The 17,185-nt window shown below is 41.0% G+C and overlaps 2 protein-coding genes across 3 annotated transcripts; one reads left to right on the top strand and one right to left on the bottom strand.

Annotated features, from left to right (window-relative positions):
- The first annotated feature begins 1,907 nt into the window (after positions 1 to 1,907).
- LOC125524733 (uncharacterized) lies at positions 1,908 to 5,886 on the top strand. 2 transcript variants are annotated; one of them, XM_048689770.2, is made up of 5 exons: positions 1,908 to 2,085; positions 3,024 to 3,064; positions 3,167 to 3,324; positions 3,401 to 3,605; positions 3,678 to 5,886. In XM_048689770.2, the coding sequence occupies exons 1-5, from the start codon at positions 2,045 to 2,047 to the stop codon at positions 3,851 to 3,853; spliced, it is 621 nt and encodes a 206-aa protein (XP_048545727.1). In that variant the 5' UTR covers positions 1,908 to 2,044; the 3' UTR covers positions 3,854 to 5,886. The 2 variants fall into 2 exon arrangements, with proteins under 2 accessions (XP_048545727.1, XP_048545726.1); XM_048689769.2 differs by having other exon boundaries at positions 1,910 to 2,085; positions 3,024 to 3,324.
- On the bottom strand, positions 5,805 to 15,882 carry LOC125524730 (pre-rRNA-processing TSR1-like protein). The gene is made up of 21 exons (XM_048689768.2): positions 15,682 to 15,882; positions 15,474 to 15,559; positions 14,725 to 14,802; positions 14,489 to 14,620; positions 14,203 to 14,253; positions 13,966 to 14,106; positions 13,766 to 13,888; positions 13,566 to 13,643; positions 12,842 to 12,931; positions 12,650 to 12,769; positions 12,345 to 12,428; positions 11,672 to 11,770; positions 11,396 to 11,584; positions 10,533 to 10,608; positions 9,001 to 9,104; positions 8,643 to 8,902; positions 8,099 to 8,185; positions 7,711 to 7,938; positions 6,414 to 6,492; positions 6,271 to 6,334; positions 5,805 to 6,184 (listed from the first exon to the last, which is right to left on the bottom strand). The coding sequence occupies exons 1-21, from the start codon at positions 15,761 to 15,763 to the stop codon at positions 6,072 to 6,074; spliced, it is 2,364 nt and encodes a 787-aa protein (XP_048545725.1). The 5' UTR covers positions 15,764 to 15,882; the 3' UTR covers positions 5,805 to 6,071.
- Between the last annotated feature and the right edge of the window lie 1,303 nt (positions 15,883 to 17,185).

The following is a 17,185-nucleotide window of genomic DNA, read 5'->3' as shown; positions in this document are numbered from 1 at the left end:
AAAACAGCTGACAAAACTAGCGACCGATCTTAGTTTTTTTTCTTCAAAGTCCATGACCGGACCGCACACCCCCTCCTTCATTTGGGCTTGACCCATCTTAGTTTTTTTTCCTTCTTCGGCCGCAGCGAGCCTGTTTCGTTTTTTTCTCAGGAGTGATTGTTGCTTGTTTTGTGAAGCTTCTGGTTGGTTTTTTTTTCATATTTTTTTGTTTTCTAGACAGTTTTTTTGTTTTTTTCCTTTTCTAAATGCGCATACTTTTTTCAAGTTTGAGAACTTTCGTAAAATTCGTGAACCTATTTTTTCAAAACATGTGAAGTTTATTCAAATTTATGATTATTTTCTGAATCAAAAAACTTTTTTCATGCATGAATAAATTCAAACCCACAAAGTTTTTCTAAATTTAAGTTTTTCTTTCAAAATCCAATTTTTTCCAAATTCATGAATTTTCTTTTCAAAATCGAAGAACATTTTCCAAATCCATGATTTTTTTTCATATCCATGCATATTTTTTTCAAAATCAATGAGTTTTTAGAAATCCGCAATTGATTTTCAAAATATTTTTTCAAAGTGAATGCACTTTTTTGAAATCCATTTTCTAAAATTTGGGGACTTTTTTTCAAATTCGTGAAATATTTTTCAAAATTGTGAACTTTTTCAATTTCTTGAACTTCCGAATTTGTGAATTTTTGCAGATCCTTCTAATTTTTTTTGAACTCATGAATTTTTTTCGAATTCATGATTTTTCTGAATCCTTTTTTTAAATAGTATTTTTCTACAAAAGCCACCGGTCAACAGTGGACCAGTCATAGCGACCAGCGAACCAGAAAAACCGGCGCGTCCCCGTGCTAGCGCTGACCTCTTGTTGGGCCGGCCCATGATGGGCGCTGGGAGGAGTTCTCTGTTTCCTCCTCTGTTTCGGGAGCAACTAGTTAACGAGCGCTCTTTCAGAAGACTCGTAACGATCGGCGCCATTTGACGCGCTCTCAGCCATTTGCCACGTGTCGCGCTCTAGACGTTCCCTTCGGATTTTGTTTTTTAATTTTTCTGCACGTGTTTTCGGCTTTTTAAGCGGTTTTTTCTTGGGTTTTTTCGACGTTTTGGTTTTCTCCCGGTCTTCCTTAGCTTTTCGATAAAAAAAATTCGAAATTTTTTTTTTGCACGAAAAACATGTTTTCCTTTTTTTCTTCCACGATAGTCACGGTTTTTTTTCGCAAAGAGGCACGGTTGCGCTTTAGTGAGAGTCACGGCCGTGCCTTTCGGAAACGAAAAAAAACGTGTTTTCTGTTTTTTTTTCTTTCACGAGAGTCATGGTTTTGCTTCCGCGAGAGGTACGGTTGTACTTTCGCGGGAATCACGGCCGTGCCTCTCGAAAAGGAAAAAACAAAACGCGTTTTCTGTTTTCTTTTTCTTTTGCGAGAGTCACGGTTTTGCTTCCGCGAGAGGCACGGTTGTGCTTTCGTGAGAGTCACGGCCGTGCCTCTTAAAAAGGGAAAAAATACGCGTTTTCTGTATTTTTTTCCTTTCATGAGAGTCACGATTTTGCTTCCACAAAGAGGCACGGGTGTGAATTCACGAGAGGCACGGGCGTGTCTCTTTCGGAAAGGAAAAAAACCGTGCTCCGGTTCGGCTTTTTTGCCCGGTTTTTTTCATGAAAAAAATTCATCAAAACCTATCAACATGGGATCTAGTTTTAAAGATCTTGACACGAGGAATCCAATGATGAAAACAGTTCGAAATTTAGACGCACGGTTTAAAAGATAAAACGTTTTGAATAAACGAATCTACGAAAAAAGTGAAAACTTTCAGGTTGTGACAAGTGACGCGCTGCATGTACGTCACTTGTCGCAACCTGGGAAAGCGAAGTGTTCTTTGCAAGCAACGAGTACTCAATTAGTGATTTCGGTCTGTTTCGGTCTTCCGGGCATTAAAGCGTGGAATTGGAGGCCTCCTGTTCCCTATAGAAATCAAAACAAAAAGTGTTCATCGCCTAAATTGAGGGAGAGACCCAAACTTGTTTTCTAGGTTGTACTCCGCCCTCCTCGCGATGGCCAGCGACGGATCCTCTTGGAGTGAAACTGGAACTCGGTGAGATTTCCTCCCCTTCACCTCCCTGCCCGTTTATTTTCTTCTATCTATACTACTGTAGTTTGTGAACTGGCTCAATCAACAGTGAGATAGTACGCCCAAGCCTCAAGTTTAATTTCGCTACAATCCCAGCCCAGTCTCAGGGACGCGCTCTTTGGGTGTCTCTCTCTCTCTTTTGTGTTGAAACCTATTGTTGGCGGTGAGGCAGTCTGTTACTAGGTGTTTATTTTGATACTTTGGTTGTAGTTTATCCAGGATCCGGTTGTCAACCACAACCAGTTGGCTGTGGCCTGCCGCCCAGGTGTGTGCCTGGGTTGTTTCTTCTGAATCTCAACCTCCACCTAAACTGAATCATGGATTATCCGCTGACTAATCACAGGACATAGAAATAATCACTGATTCCTCGTACATTGAAGATTGTTATTTGATAACTGTTTTTTCTTCATAAGGACTTCCAAGCCTCCAATTTAGTCACAATAGAAATTGACTAAAGCACGGATGGTGATGCATGCTGAAACAGTCGATTCATAATCTCATATGATGGATACTGATTTTCAGAAAACACTGTGTTGATATGTTTCTTTACGCCAACACAATACCTTTTATTGAAGCTATGCGATCTGTCTTTCGTAGGTCATAATGCAGATTAGCTCAGTTGCTATGCATAGTGAACCCCACATCATCTGTACTTCTAGAACCTGGTTTTAGTATTATACCCATACACGAATACTATAATCAGAGGTTCATTTGTGAATAAAGCAAGGTGTATTACATGAACTTTTTCCTGTATCCAAGTAAAGAGTGCTTATAGTTTATTACTGCAAGTTCAATTTAGTTGCGAATCAGTGTATTGCATCCTGCCCCTTGTATTTGGTACATGTGTAGATTACATTATTAACCATGTTTTGCTGACCGCATTCTGATATTTTTATATCTAGGAAGCATAAACTTGGAAGATTGTATCCACTCGATTTTCAAGGTAGTATAGAATTTGCAAGAAAACAAGATCAAGAACGAGCTCAACTATTCCAAGCACGAGGATATTGGCCACTTGACTATCAAGCTAATACACGATATGCAGATAAACAAGCTGAAAAACAAACACAATCAGTTGAAGCGCGAGGGCAACATACTTATGCTTCTAAAAAGGAAGAAGCTGCTGCAAATGCGAAACGATGGCTGAGCGAGGAGGCGATGGTGGCTTTCAGAAGATACATTGAGAGCAAAGATGAACTTAAGGTTCTCCATTTCTGCTCTAAATCATTTTTATTGTTGGCACTGTGGAGAAGTATGACTAACACTTGTTTCATCTTAGGGACTTGATTATGAATTTGACGAGCTTGTCCATCAATGTTTCCATGTGGAGCATTATTTGAAGACGTTTTATCACTTCAACTTTACTGTCAAGACAAAGAAGCCTGGCTCAGCTGATTGGACATCGGCTATGTACTTCGCTCAGGTCAAATTGATATGCATGATAAAACGCTATGTCTGTTATCCTTTGGAGCAAGATCAATATGGTATGCAAAATTTTCACCTTATGACTTGTAGTGGACCTAAAAAGATTCTAACTTTGTGATTTACTTTGGCAGGTGAATGTTATGCATGTGAGAACCACGGAATGGGTGAATTGAGGCACCCATTAGAAGGGATATACGATATGGGCAGGGAAGATATACAGTTTCCCTTCTATTATCAGGACAGTGACTCTGATGAATTCGATGCAACAACGGGAGGGAGTGAATCCTCTGATGAGGATATGAGCTGATGGCCTTGTCCTTTATTCTACAGTATAAGTTAAATTTGGCTCTTGTATGCTCTTGATCCACTGAATCAAGTCAAATTGCTAGTTGATATGAGAATGCCAATGTAAAATGTACTAGTAGATAGTACTCCATCTGAAAAAATGTCGAGTAGCAGCGCAGCAATGGTTTGTCAGAGTTTACCCCTAGCTCCAGCAGCAGCATCCATGGCTGGCTGGGATCTATTTTTGGGGGAGTTTTATTTAGAGAGGCTGGGTGGGGCATGGGAGGTGCTATTATGTGCTGCCGGTTCAAATGTCACACTGCTATTTGCTTTGATTCTACTTACTGGTTTACTCTGCTTAATTTCCTGCTTTCACAGTTGGTTAATTGCAGGTTTTTATTTGCTAGTAGTTCTAAATTTGTTCTGTTTTGACATTCCGCTCCTGCAGTGACATATGGCAGGAGCAATTGCTGTCCCATTCTCATCGCTGGGGCACTTCCATCCACGTTCACCACTTGAGGTCCTGGTTGTGGTGGGTATACTCAAGCTGGTAATGGATGAGTATACCGCGCTTGTCATCTTGTACACCCGACCATCTTCAAAATTATGACGGAGGGGGCTTGCAGCTCCATCGGCCAGAGAATATCATTCACCTGCGCCACATCCCACTGGCCCGTCCCAGGGTCGATCAACTCCGCCGCCTTACATATCCCCTTCGCGATGCTCCTCTATGCATGCGGTTCGATGCTCCAAGCTGAATTGGGCCCTGTTTGTTTGGGCTTCAGACAAAATCAGCTACAGTTCGCTGTGCGACAAAAGCTAATTCAAGGCGAAGTACATAGATTTTGACATAATAATCGCCGATATGATGATTTTGGCCAAAAAGGTCATTCCATATTTGGAGGCTGTGAGGCGTTGGGCCGGATGCCACTTTCACCTTCCTCCTCGTCCTTTATTCTATGCTCATCTCCTCTTGATCTATTGATTTTGAAGTCAGAATTCTAGTTGATTTGACAATGACAATGTAGGTTCCAAAGTGTCGCAAAGCTAATCTTCTCCAGATCCAAGCAGCCATATTATCACCAAAGGCGCCAAACCTTTGCAACCTAACATAAAAATCAAGTACAGTCTGCACTCGGATACAAGTGCTAGTTGATATGAGAATGGGACAGATCAACTAGCAGCAATGTCTGTCATTCTCAAATTGCTAGTTGATATGAGAATGGGACCTCAAGTGGTGACAAACGTGGATGGAAGTGCCAAAGGCGCCAAACATGTGCAACATACTTCCTCCGATTCCTAAATAGTACTCCCTTCATCCGGAAATACTTGTCATCAAAATAAATAAAATGGAATGTATCTAGATGTATTTTAGTTCTAAAGACATCTTTTTCTGTCCATTTTGATGACAAGTATTTTCGGACGGAGGGAGTACAAGTCTTTGGAGAGATTTCACTAATCTATACTCTAAAATGTATCTATATACATTCGTATGTGGTCTATAGTGTAATCTCTGCAAAGACTTAATACTCCCTCCGTTCTAAAATTCTTGTCTTAGATTTGTCTAGATACCCGTATCTAGACAAAATTATTGTTTTAGATTTGTCTAGATACCCGTATCTAGACAAAATTATTGTCTTAGATTTGTCTAGATACCCGGAGGGAGTACAACTCAAGCAGTCTGCACTCGGATACAAAACGCCAGCCACACAATTGCAATCTTATTGGAACAAAAGGAAGCAGATGAACGATCGTATACTACGTTGTTTAAGGTTATTTCTGTCCAAGAGAAATGTTCCAAGGTTGTTCCCTGAGCGGCTGAGCACAACCGTTTCTTCCAATGGAAAATCTGAACCTCCGTAACTTATCTTACATCGAAACAAAACACTGTGCTACAAAGCCATTCTCTGCATAACTGCGAACCAATATTAAATTCAGAAAGAGCTATGCATCACACACAAGCAGATGGCTGGTGCAAGAAAACAACACACTAAATTGAGAGGTATTATCAGTATGCCCAAAATCCAGCCATGTTGGTAACATAAACAGACAAAACAGTCAAGGCAATACAACACACAGCAAAGCTGCATCTCCCTCCATCTTGGTACAAGACCTATATGAGCTGCATCAAACAAGCACGCGCCACCACTCCACTTCCATGGGCTACGGGATACAATCCACCGAGAGCCAGAAGCTCGTTCGCACCCTTTATAGCCGGTATGCAAAGTATACGAGTATTCTTATATCTGAAGATAGAACTGTTCTGGCCATTTGGGGAAAGCTCGTTTGAACAAACTCATGCACACGGTATCATGCTGCTGGACGCTGCTGTTGAATATGCACTTCATGGAACCTGGGGGCAAGAATAGAAAGGGTTCAGACACAGAAAACCAGATCGAACTGCACCAATACATCGGCTGCGGGATCAGTCAAACATACCGTGAGTGCCGACAGTCTCCTTGATCCGGCCGCGTTTGCCATGTTTCGTCCACAGCTCGACAGGCTGCAAAAAACAATGGTGTGTGTTACTAGCAGTGAAGACAAAGTGATGGGATATATCGATACAACACCGAAACACTCACCTTGAACCATCTGACGTCTTCTGGGTGGTGGAACATGTACCGCACCATTGCTTTGAGTTTCGAGACTCTCTGGGGATACCTGCACAAGTTGTCAAATAGGACAGCATTGATTAGATGAAACCAAAACAAGAACCATTCAAGGGGTGAAATACTTTACGCATATCACAGTAGATCAAGTGGAAGCATCAGCGGTGCATGTATTCAAAATATGACCAGGAAGAACAACTTCCAAGAAAAATTCCAAGGCTGAATACTTTTTTTTCTCACATAATGTGTTGGGACAAGAAAACAGTTTCAGCCAAAACCATTTGAATCTGTGCTCTCCCATCTACAACTTGTTATTTTGGCTTTAATTTTTATTGATTACATTTCAATTTCCCTTCTTCCTATCCTGAGTTAAGTGTATGCATCAACTGAGAACGTTTTCATATGATCAATCTATGTCAATTTCATCCTGAGCATCCCAAGAAAAATTCCAAGATGGGCAGATTGCAATTGTTCAGTTCAGGTTGAAACAACAAAAAATACAAGATTGCAACCCTAGACAGATTAAGCAGCCCGCATCATCTGATATATCCCCTTTTGAACATTCTAAAGAACATGAACTTTGAAGAATTACCGAGCGAGGAACTTTGAAGAATTGCCGAGCTAGGCTAGGGCGCTAACCAGCCAGTTTCTGATCATTTTTTGGTCAACTAAAAAAATAGTATTCTATATTTTTCCTCAAAGAATGTGTTTGTTTATTCTTCTATAAAGCATAGTATTAGTATCTCAGTAAAATTAAGTACAAATGCACCTACTTCAGGTCCGCGTAGAACCTACTGTAACAGTTGGTTTAGCTCTATTATTCTATCCTCCAACCAAACAAAATTGCAAGATATGTTCCCATTTCTCCATAGATGAATCCCCTTCTACATATAGCACTAATGGTATAGATAAGAGTAGTTTCAGAAACCAATCGCCCAATATTTTGACTTCGAAAGAAACTAGGTCCACTTAAAAGGCCTTCATCATAGGAGAAAAACTGAAAGATACCTCCTGGTTCAAGCCTACATCAGCCCTCCACCCTCTAATAGAGGGGAGGGACTTGGAGCCAACTGGGGCACCGTGACTATGATGGGAACCAAATTTTGTATGAATGCAACTACATATAATTAATTCTAAAAATACAGAAATATAACATTCAATAATCAGTTCTACAAATGAAACTGTGTGGACACAAGTACATAATATGGTAGGAAAACAATGTACAAGTTGCAGGCATATTTGCCTTGTAAAATATGCTACCAAAACTTACCCAGTCAAAACAATTTTTTTGAGAATAATCTGGTCAGGATCCACACTTTTCAGTGTACCTACTGCAGCAATGACAGGTTGTTGCCCATCTATGTTCTTCAAAACAATCAGAGGAACGGGTGGAAAGGAAATTGGAGCATAGACGGAAGCAATAGAAAATCGCCCATGATGTAAAAATCTCTCCATCTTATGCTTATTGCAATTGATGTTGTCAGATGAAAATAGTGGCCTAGAGAAGGGTCAAAACAATCAGTAAGATACTTCTCTGGTTATACAGTGCAACGGCATATACCTATACAAAAAATGAAAAAAAAATCTACTCCCTCCGATCCATACTAATTGTCAGAGGGAGTATATTATTCTCAATGGTATGGCTGAACTTTCATTACCTTGCCGTAAACTGCCGGAATCCAACATTGAAAATAAGAGGTTCCTTACTTCTGATAGGAGCTTCATAGGAGTCATGCTTTTTTATGCTGCAATAAATAGCAAGTGCCAATTAAAGCTCAGTGCAGGGGCATTCTAGCATTATGTATCCAGCAAACAAATACAAGTTTGGAAACCCAAGATAATGCACATAATGTGTACAATAAGACAACAGTCAACACAAAGCTAGTGGAGGTATACTGGCTTACTATTGTCAAGTTAGTATGAACGTCCTACACAAGACCACTTTAGTAGCCAAGGGAATCCTGAGGAATAACACAATTACTCCCGAACTTACACTAACCAAACATCCAAATTATATTGAATCGTCAATGAGTGCTTTGAATGAAACTATGTTACAGCCTGTTCACATGCACAGCATGCCAATATTCATATAAGCACGCACTAACAGGATCCATCAATAAAAATTAATACACAACTTAGTATATGCATACTTAAAGAAAATTGGACCACGTGAGTTTGTCAAGTAGATGAAAAAATGAATACCTGAAATGAAGAACTGAAATTTTCGACTCATGTTGAAGAAGACCAGAAACAACCACAGGTAATCTTCTTGATGGATGACAAAGTTTGGAGGCAACATCTGTAGGAACATTTTTCACGTGAAGCATAACATATGATCCTATTCGGGCACAATCCTTTGAGCTTTCTTCATCTAGCTCAGCCCTTTTAGCAAGCACGTGCTTTTGTGTTCGTGTAAACTTATCGAATGCAAATATTCTTGCATATTCAGGTGGCAAAGATTCCTGAGGTCAATAAAATGGGGAGAAACAACCACGTCACCTGACATACATAAAGTTTATATTAAATTTGCACTAGGCAGTAATAGCAAAATCATACGCACCTTAGGATCCCAGGATGATGTCCTAAATGATTTTAGACCTCTGTATTTTGCGAAACGTTTTCTTGCCGGGACATCTAAGGGTGTCTCCACCTCATCAGGAAATTCTGAAACATTATATAAGATATGCATGTCATATTTAGGAATCACATAGTGTATAGGGATAGTAACAAACCTGGAGCTAGAAGTCAACCAAACAGGAATCAACTGGAACAATTAATAAGACTAGAGACTTAAGTTGATTCCTGGGTGACCCCTCCAAGGAGTTAGTACATTGACACAATGATTCTAACAAGAATCTTGGTCTTGGCAGTTCCAAGCCCAGGTTCTTTATCCACAATATTTTAATGGCCCATTTTTATCTTCAAGTAATTTCCATAGACACAACTGTTGGGCCAATGGACACGCATAACCATTTAACTTAGCTTCATATAATGATAACTTTTGGGGCAATGGGTCAAGAAACCCAGTTCTGCCACCTAAATTAAATACAATGGGATATGACAGATAGAACCCTCTTCCATCCCACATGTCAGCACACTAGCAAGTGTCGATAGTGGTGGCAGTTGGCACAGCTATCATCGTCGCGGTTTGAGGGCCACGAGTAAGCGGTGTAGGTCCATGAACAGGGTGGCACACGGGTTCATTGGTGGTAGTAGCTTGAGGATCACGGCAATGAAATTTAAATAGTGGCTGTGTGCGTTAACATTGGCCCAAAAGTTATGGTTATAGGGAATTTACTCTTATGTTCCTTCACATAAGAAACCCAAAGCAACCATAGCTCTTCAAAATTAATAATTAATAACACGCCAATAATAGGGTGATAAAAGGAAATAAAATTAGCTTCCTAATTCATGCTGTCATCTGTCATACCAAAGATTAATTTCTGACAACACCAACTCTCCATATTGCAAAATAGCATAGAATATGCTTTTGAAACATGTAGTGTCCTCAAAAAGATCTCAAGAATAAAGACTATTACAATCTGGGTTCTCCAAAACCGAGTTTTGTCAGGTTATTATGAGTTATGACCAGTCTTCACCTAATCTGACTAATTCCTTCTTTTTTCCTACTGGAGAACACAATACTTCATGAATTGGCAAGATCAAGAATCAGTTATGTCGTCATGAGTAAATATTCATCACTTGATTGAAACTTAGAAACCTTTTGTACCTTTTCTGGGCCAGTATTTTTTTTGGGGGGGGGGGGGGGGGGGGGGGGAGGGGTCTACAGTTTGCTACATACTGATTGGCACTGGGAATTAGGTGGAAACGTGTGCCAAAAACAGGAACCAGGTTTTAGACCCTCTATGTGGTGTGTTTACCAATGTTCAGGATACCGGTAACTGGTACCGTATCGGTTGGGTGCTGGGTAGGGATAATAGGCGAATCGGCCGATAAATCAGTTAATCAGTTATTCGGTGACCCACCGAGTAGCGATTAATTTACCGAGATGCCTATTAACTGGCCGATATTTGGAACATTAAACTTACTAAAAGGGATTTTAAACACTTGAAGGCAGTTGAAAACCCATACCTTCATCATCAGCATTAGATTCTTTGATTCTCTTGATGTCTTCCTCTATCTGCTCTTTGGTAAGATTTTCATCATCCTGCAAATGCACAAAGGTGCATTTAGTTTGAGGCGTGTATCTAAAAATTGATGAAGGAATCCAAAGAGTAAAATAAGAGCACAGTAATTTCAGAAGGCCAGCAAGGCACACCTCACAATTTACAGAACAGCACAGAAGAGCAAAGCAGTACCCCAGGAAGACAATGTTCCCTCCATACTAACAGTTCATGTAAGGTTGCAAAAGGTGGGCCAGAAAACTTTTGGGGATTATTTAAACTTTACCAATCAACTTAAGTAACTTAAGTTGATTTAATTTGAGCAAATATATAGTATAAAATATCGCGTTGAGTAAGTGTACATTTGAATCCCTCATTTCAAAAGTAATTTTGTACAATGACTCATGCCAGAAAGTTTTACACCTTTAACGACCTATTTGCATCAAGACATATATTAAAATGTTGCCCATATCTAGTCCCAACCGGATCCAGATGGGGTGGGAAATATCAGTCCAGTACTCCAGTCCAGCGCCACTGGGAACTATAGTTCTCTAGGTAGGAGCATTGGAGTTTTTTCGCTAGATCCTTCTTACATTATCCCTCTCACCCTCCCTGCCCACATTACGTTTTCTCTATCATGCAAAACCAGTCACAAACAAAAAAAACATGGCAAACAAAATGTGAAGGGAGGAAAATAAAAACATAAGCATTCCAAAGGCAAGAGTTGTATTGCCATGTATTGGCTAAATCAGTAAAAGGCTGGCGAATGGAGCAAGTGCATTAAATAGTGGTAACGTCATCAGATCAAGGACAAGAAATAAGGTAACTTACTCCCATCTCAGAACCCCCAATAGTTTCTTGATCAAATTTCTCCATGAAGTGAGACACTGCATCTATATCTGAACTATCGCTGTCGTGCTCTGAGTGATCTTTCTCATCAATTACCATTCCAGCACCATCTGGATTGTCATTCTCAGAATCATCACCTTCATCATCTGTATCATCAACAATCCAAGCAGCCTGCCAATAGCATTAATATTATTTTTAAATAAAAATATCATGGGCTATATTAAGAGTAAATATTCAATCTTCAATAGCCTTGTGAACCTGGTATTCTGATGTGCCGCGAGGAAGTTTCCTCTTTACAACCTTTCTTTGTTTATTGCTTTCATAGGCTTCCTCCATCTCAGCTTCTGTTGGCCAAGTCTAACCAAAAACAAATAATACTGCACATTAGTACTTACAATTGATTTGCCTAGTTTGACTTTACTTGAAAAGAAAAACAGTGTCATCAACAAATATAAAGAGGAAACTTTTGAACTGACGTAGTATGCACAACAAGGAAAAACAGCACAGTTCATGAGATTCTGCAGCCTTGGGAAGTGTAAAGTGGATCATATAAAAATCTGACAAATGCTCCCAAAAAAGATGGGCCCAACAGAAACAAATATACCATATGCTATGCTTAAGCATATACCCTATCTACTGAAACAGGTGTTGCGCCTGCTGAAGGGAAAGACCATTTTTAAGAACACTTCCAATAAAGAATCAGTAGGCCATGTGTCAAGCATCTCATGTATAAAGAAATAATTCATCAAACCAAAAAGGAACATCTCAGTGCCACGTGTGATGAAATTTGGAAGTAATCACTGTCCAACAGAAATTAAGCACTAAATTGAAGTTCTGAAAAGGGCAACAATTTCCTTTTTCAACCGCAAAAGTGAAAGAACACAAAACAATGGCTTATCAAATCACTAAGCTAGATCGGGGAAATTATCACCTGCTCTCCTGCAAGAGGATCTGGAATATTTTCAACAAGTAATGGTTCCTGATTCAAGGGGTCTGGAACGAAGGTATCAATAATCTGAAACAGGCGAACAATGAGAAGTTACCAGAGCGTGATCAGTAAAAACTGTATGTAAGATGGAAAAAAACAAGGACTCATATAGTGGATGATTCTATATCATGATAACATTTCTTCTTTTGAAAGTAAATTGTAGGGGAGGCCCTGACAGCATGTCGTAATATACATGTAACTGCACTATCCAATTTCTAGAACTCTGCATTTATCCTATAATAACAAACCTGAATTTGATTATCATCTGAATCCATTACATCGGAGTTTTTCCTCTCACTAACAGGACATGGATCCTTCAGGATATCAATTTGTCCTAACTGAAAATCACCAGCACCTGACACATGTACCTTTGATGGAGCAGGTGTTAGAACAAGAAGCAGATAAGACTACCAATAAAGATTAAAACAAAGATCACCCACAAGCTGATTCACTGAAAGATTGTGGGCCCGCAGATATCCAGACACAAGCAAGGTGCACAATCCCATACTGTCACCTGGTTTTATGCAGGCCTGAAAGAAAGATCTTAAGTTAGCACCATCAATTGTCAAATAAAAAAGGAGGCAGGTGCACATAAACTTTGCAAGAAGCATAGACTAGAGTTGGGTGATATTGTAGAGGTAGTAAAATTGAGAGATACAGTGGTATATCTTAACAATACATGTAATAATATTAAAGGCAAATCTAATGAAAAGTATGATTTGCTTTGATATTCAGCCTAATTTGTAACTGAAATACGGGATCGCAACCGTAACTGCAATTCTTAGAGGGCATGGTGGGAGGGTCAAATTAAAACTCCTCTGCACGAAGTATGCGAGTTTCAGTGGTAGGTGAACTCACGGAAGTAGTTTGTGTACAAAATTAGTAAGAATATAGTCAGCTGGTCTAGAACTTACAAGAACAAGCACAACCATGAGTTATAATTTTTTATTGTTAGGACTGCAACTAATTTTTTTGGAATCAAAGCCAATGTGACAAATCACAACCTAAGTTTTATCCAAGTGTTTTAACAGTACCATACTTACACAGAAACAGTATACTCAAAGAAACATCTAAGATGAGAAACACCAATGCAGTAGGGGTTTATGTTACAACAAAATAACAGTTAACAACTTTTTGATGAAAGTGGGATGAAGTTCTTACAACCTCCTCAGACATAACATAGGGTCTCTGATTTCTCCAATGCGGTGATGAAAGATGTTGCTCCTTGAAAAGCCGCATGAACTGGAAAATTTCAAATCGGTGATAAATAATCAGAAGGAGTATTAGGACTATAGAATGAATACATAAAAGAAGGAAATGTCATCATGTTTCTCCATTTAAAAATAAAACAAAAGAAAATTTACCATATGCAAATCATCCTTAGTTTCTGCTGCATAGAACCTGCAATCTTCAGGCAGCTCTGGAGAAAGGAAAGAAACCGCTGCTTTCTTCAATTCCTGCTTACTTTTGGTATCTGATGGAAGATCCTGATAATATTAAAGAATTAGATTGGTATTCATGAGATAGCGTCTCGAGTGAGAAAAGCTCGGTATGGCGAACTTACTCGAATGAAAACAGCTGTACTAGGTAAGCCCACAGCTCGAAGAACAGATAGACATTGTGATCCAAACTCATCAATTGGATTGCCTGAATTGCTGTTGTATAATGAATTTGCTGACACTACGAATGCTAACAAATCAGCAACCTAGGTAGGAAAATACAATTTGCATGTTCGATATTAGAGTTAAGAAATTCCAATAAAACATAAATGTGCCATATTGAGTTTGGTTGAAGAGCATACCTTTGCCAGTTCCATGCATGAAGTGAGATCGCCATATGGTGCTTGCAGTACCTTAACAAATATCATGAATATAAAACAATGAAATTGACTAACTAAACTCAATAAACAGAAAAAACTAAACACTAAAATTAACTCAGGTACATATATAATGAGAATTGTGTGCAGCCCAGTCATGGCCAAACATACAGCAGAATGATGCATGAATAGCCACAGAATAGAATGGTTGGAAATAAATGTTTGCACTATGTACCGAGCATCTTTAGTACTCTATTCCTACTGAACTAACCGTGGTTCGAAGTTTATAGGCGGGAGAAGCAACGGTGTTGGAAGTCAGTTTCTCATCTCCTCCTGCTGCAAATGTCAAAAGATCTTCGGCAAGTGGTCCAATATTTGCAGATGAGGAAAGGCCACAAAGAACCTGCAACAGCCAGAGATTAGATTATATCTATTGTGTGACAGCAGGAAACAATAACAAATGGCCAATAGTGTAGGACAACGAGAGCAAAGATCAAGAATACTGACAATAACACGGGGTGCACTTGAGGAGCCATTAGATGACCGCTTCTCCTTTAGCAAGGCAGCGCGTTTCTGATCACGGATCTGCGTCCCAGTTAAAAATATTTCAGGCAATAGGATAAGAATGGAAAATGATGATAGTAATGATCAAACTCTTTAAACACCAAATCAATGAAAATCCAACATAAAACATATCCAACAACATAACAGAACTCATTTGGATGAAAGACATGTAGCTTAAAAATAATACAAACTGAACGAAAAGAATGTGCAGATTGAAATGAATTTTGTGAGGCTGTCCCTTTATCTAGCAAGAACAGATAAAGGTTGGAAGAAAAGAAGTTCGTTAAATTTTAAGCCCAAGAAAATGTTATCAACATAAATATTCTTTACATGGCATGAGTCCCTACTGCTTGTTTGGCAGAAGAAACATTCGGACTCAACCAAAACAATTTATACAAATTGAAGCAATCTAATAGGCAAAATACAGAAGGTTACAGTTTCACATTTGCAAAATTAAGTTTATTGTTAGGCCACAGAATTCTGGTTTCAAAATGATCAAAACAGGACGGAGCTCAATGAAAGCGAACAAATTCTAGTATGTTACTTCCGCCTAGTATAATCGCTAGCAAGTATACACTACCAAACAGCATAAAGGATATGAACAAATTTCGTCAACTCTATCATATAGCCGAAGCTTGACCATCGCAGCTAAAGCAGACAAGGGGGCAGCTCGCTGAGCTAGAGCGTCTCACCGCTTTGCTGTGCTGGAGGCGCGCCGCACGGGCGCCCTTGAGGGCGGCGCGGTGGCTGCCCGCAGGCTTCCCGCTCCTGACCTTATCTGCGGACACAGCAGCACCCCGGCAGCCAGTGAGATTTGCAGTTTTACAGAGGGGAAAAGCGATGTATAAAACGTAGGGAGCTCCCGAGAGAGGGAGGAGCAGGAGTCTAGCTGTGCTGTACCGATCTTGTGCGAGTGGCGGGAGGCCTTGGAGGCGAAGCGCGTCTTGTGCGCCTTGTTGACCTGCGAGCGCGCGCCGCCCATCTCGCCGGCGGCTGCGGCTGCGGCGCAGGTGGTGGGCGCGTTGGGGGTTTAGGGCTCAGGCAGGTGCTGTGGCGGCGCGCACGAGAGGTACGAGCTCTGCGTCGTTGCCTGCTGGTTTTGTTTTGCCAGAGAAGATACTGGGCCTCTCGTGGGCCAGTTTTTTGGGCGCACACGGAGCTAAAGCCTAAAACAGAAGGCCCTCAAAAAAAAACACTGCCCTCCTCGGGAGCAACTAGTTAACGGAGCGCTCGTAACGAGCGGTTCGGGAGCCCTCCCGCAAGAGAAAACCAGTTATGCGGTTGGTTCCCGGTTTTCCCTTTTCGGTTTGTGGTTTGGTGCGTTTTGCAGTTTGACCCCCGAACTACCAGAATTTTATGTTTTCCCTTTTCGCGCGAAAACACAAAAAAATACTAGTTTGCGCGGTTAGTTCCCTGTTTCCCTTTCTTGTTTCCCTTTTTGTTCCCATTATATTTCCGGTTAATGAAGATTTATGGGGTAGTTACGGGCGGGGACTACCAACACTATCAAATGTGACCTTTCAAGTAAAGAAAAAAAGTAACTTTTTAATGTAAAACAGCAGTCTCCGGAATCATTCAATCATGTGACTTCTTTAGAGGCACAAGTGAACACTAGAAGAGGCACAGGCTTTACTAAATTGAAGAAAAGCGCCTCCGGCTCGCCTTCGGCTCGTTCAATTTTTCACAAACATCTTGAACGGGGGGCATAGGTCGAAGTGTGTGTTGGTCGTGTGGCATCCTGGTTCATGCGGCGCGTTGTACGTCGTCGTGTGGCACGGTGCCTCCGGCGGGAGGGAACCTCCGGCTCGCCTTCGGCTCGTTCAATTTTTCATAAACATCTTGAAGGGGGGGCATAGGTCGAAGTGTGTGTTGGTCGTGCGGCGCGTTGTACGTCGTCGTGTGGCACGGCGCCTCCGGCGTGAGAGAACCTCCGGCTCGCCTTCGGCTCGTTCAATTTTTCATAAACATCTTGAAGAGGGGACATAGGTCGAAGTGTGTGTTGGTCGTGCGGCGTCCTGGTTCGTGCAGCGCGTTGTACGTTGTCGTGTGGCACGGCGCCTCCGGCGCGAGGGAACCTCCGGCTTGCCTTCGTCTCGTTTAATTTTTCATAAACATCTTGAAGGGGGGGCATAGGTCGAAGTGTGTGTTGGTCGTGCGGCGTCCTGGTTCGTGTGGCGCGTTGTACGTCGTCGTGTGGCACGGCGCCTCCGGCGCGAGGGAATCTCCGGCTCGCCTTCGGCTCGTTCAATTTTTCATAAACATCTTCAGGGGGGGAATAGGTCGAAGCGTGTGTTGGTCGTGTGGCGTCCTGGTTCGTGCGGCGCGTTGTACGTCGACGTGTGGCATGGCGCCTCTGGCGCGAGGGAACCTCCGGCTCGTTCAATTTTTCATAAACATCTTGAAG

The sequence above is a fragment of the Triticum urartu genome, chromosome 7A (assembly GCF_056163025.1).
Source record: "Triticum urartu cultivar PI428250 chromosome 7A, HENAU_Tu73, whole genome shotgun sequence".
NCBI lineage: Eukaryota > Viridiplantae > Streptophyta > Magnoliopsida > Poales > Poaceae > Triticum > Triticum urartu.
The sequence above is the reverse complement of the archived record's forward strand: the minus strand, read 5'-3'. Positions and strand labels throughout refer to the sequence as shown.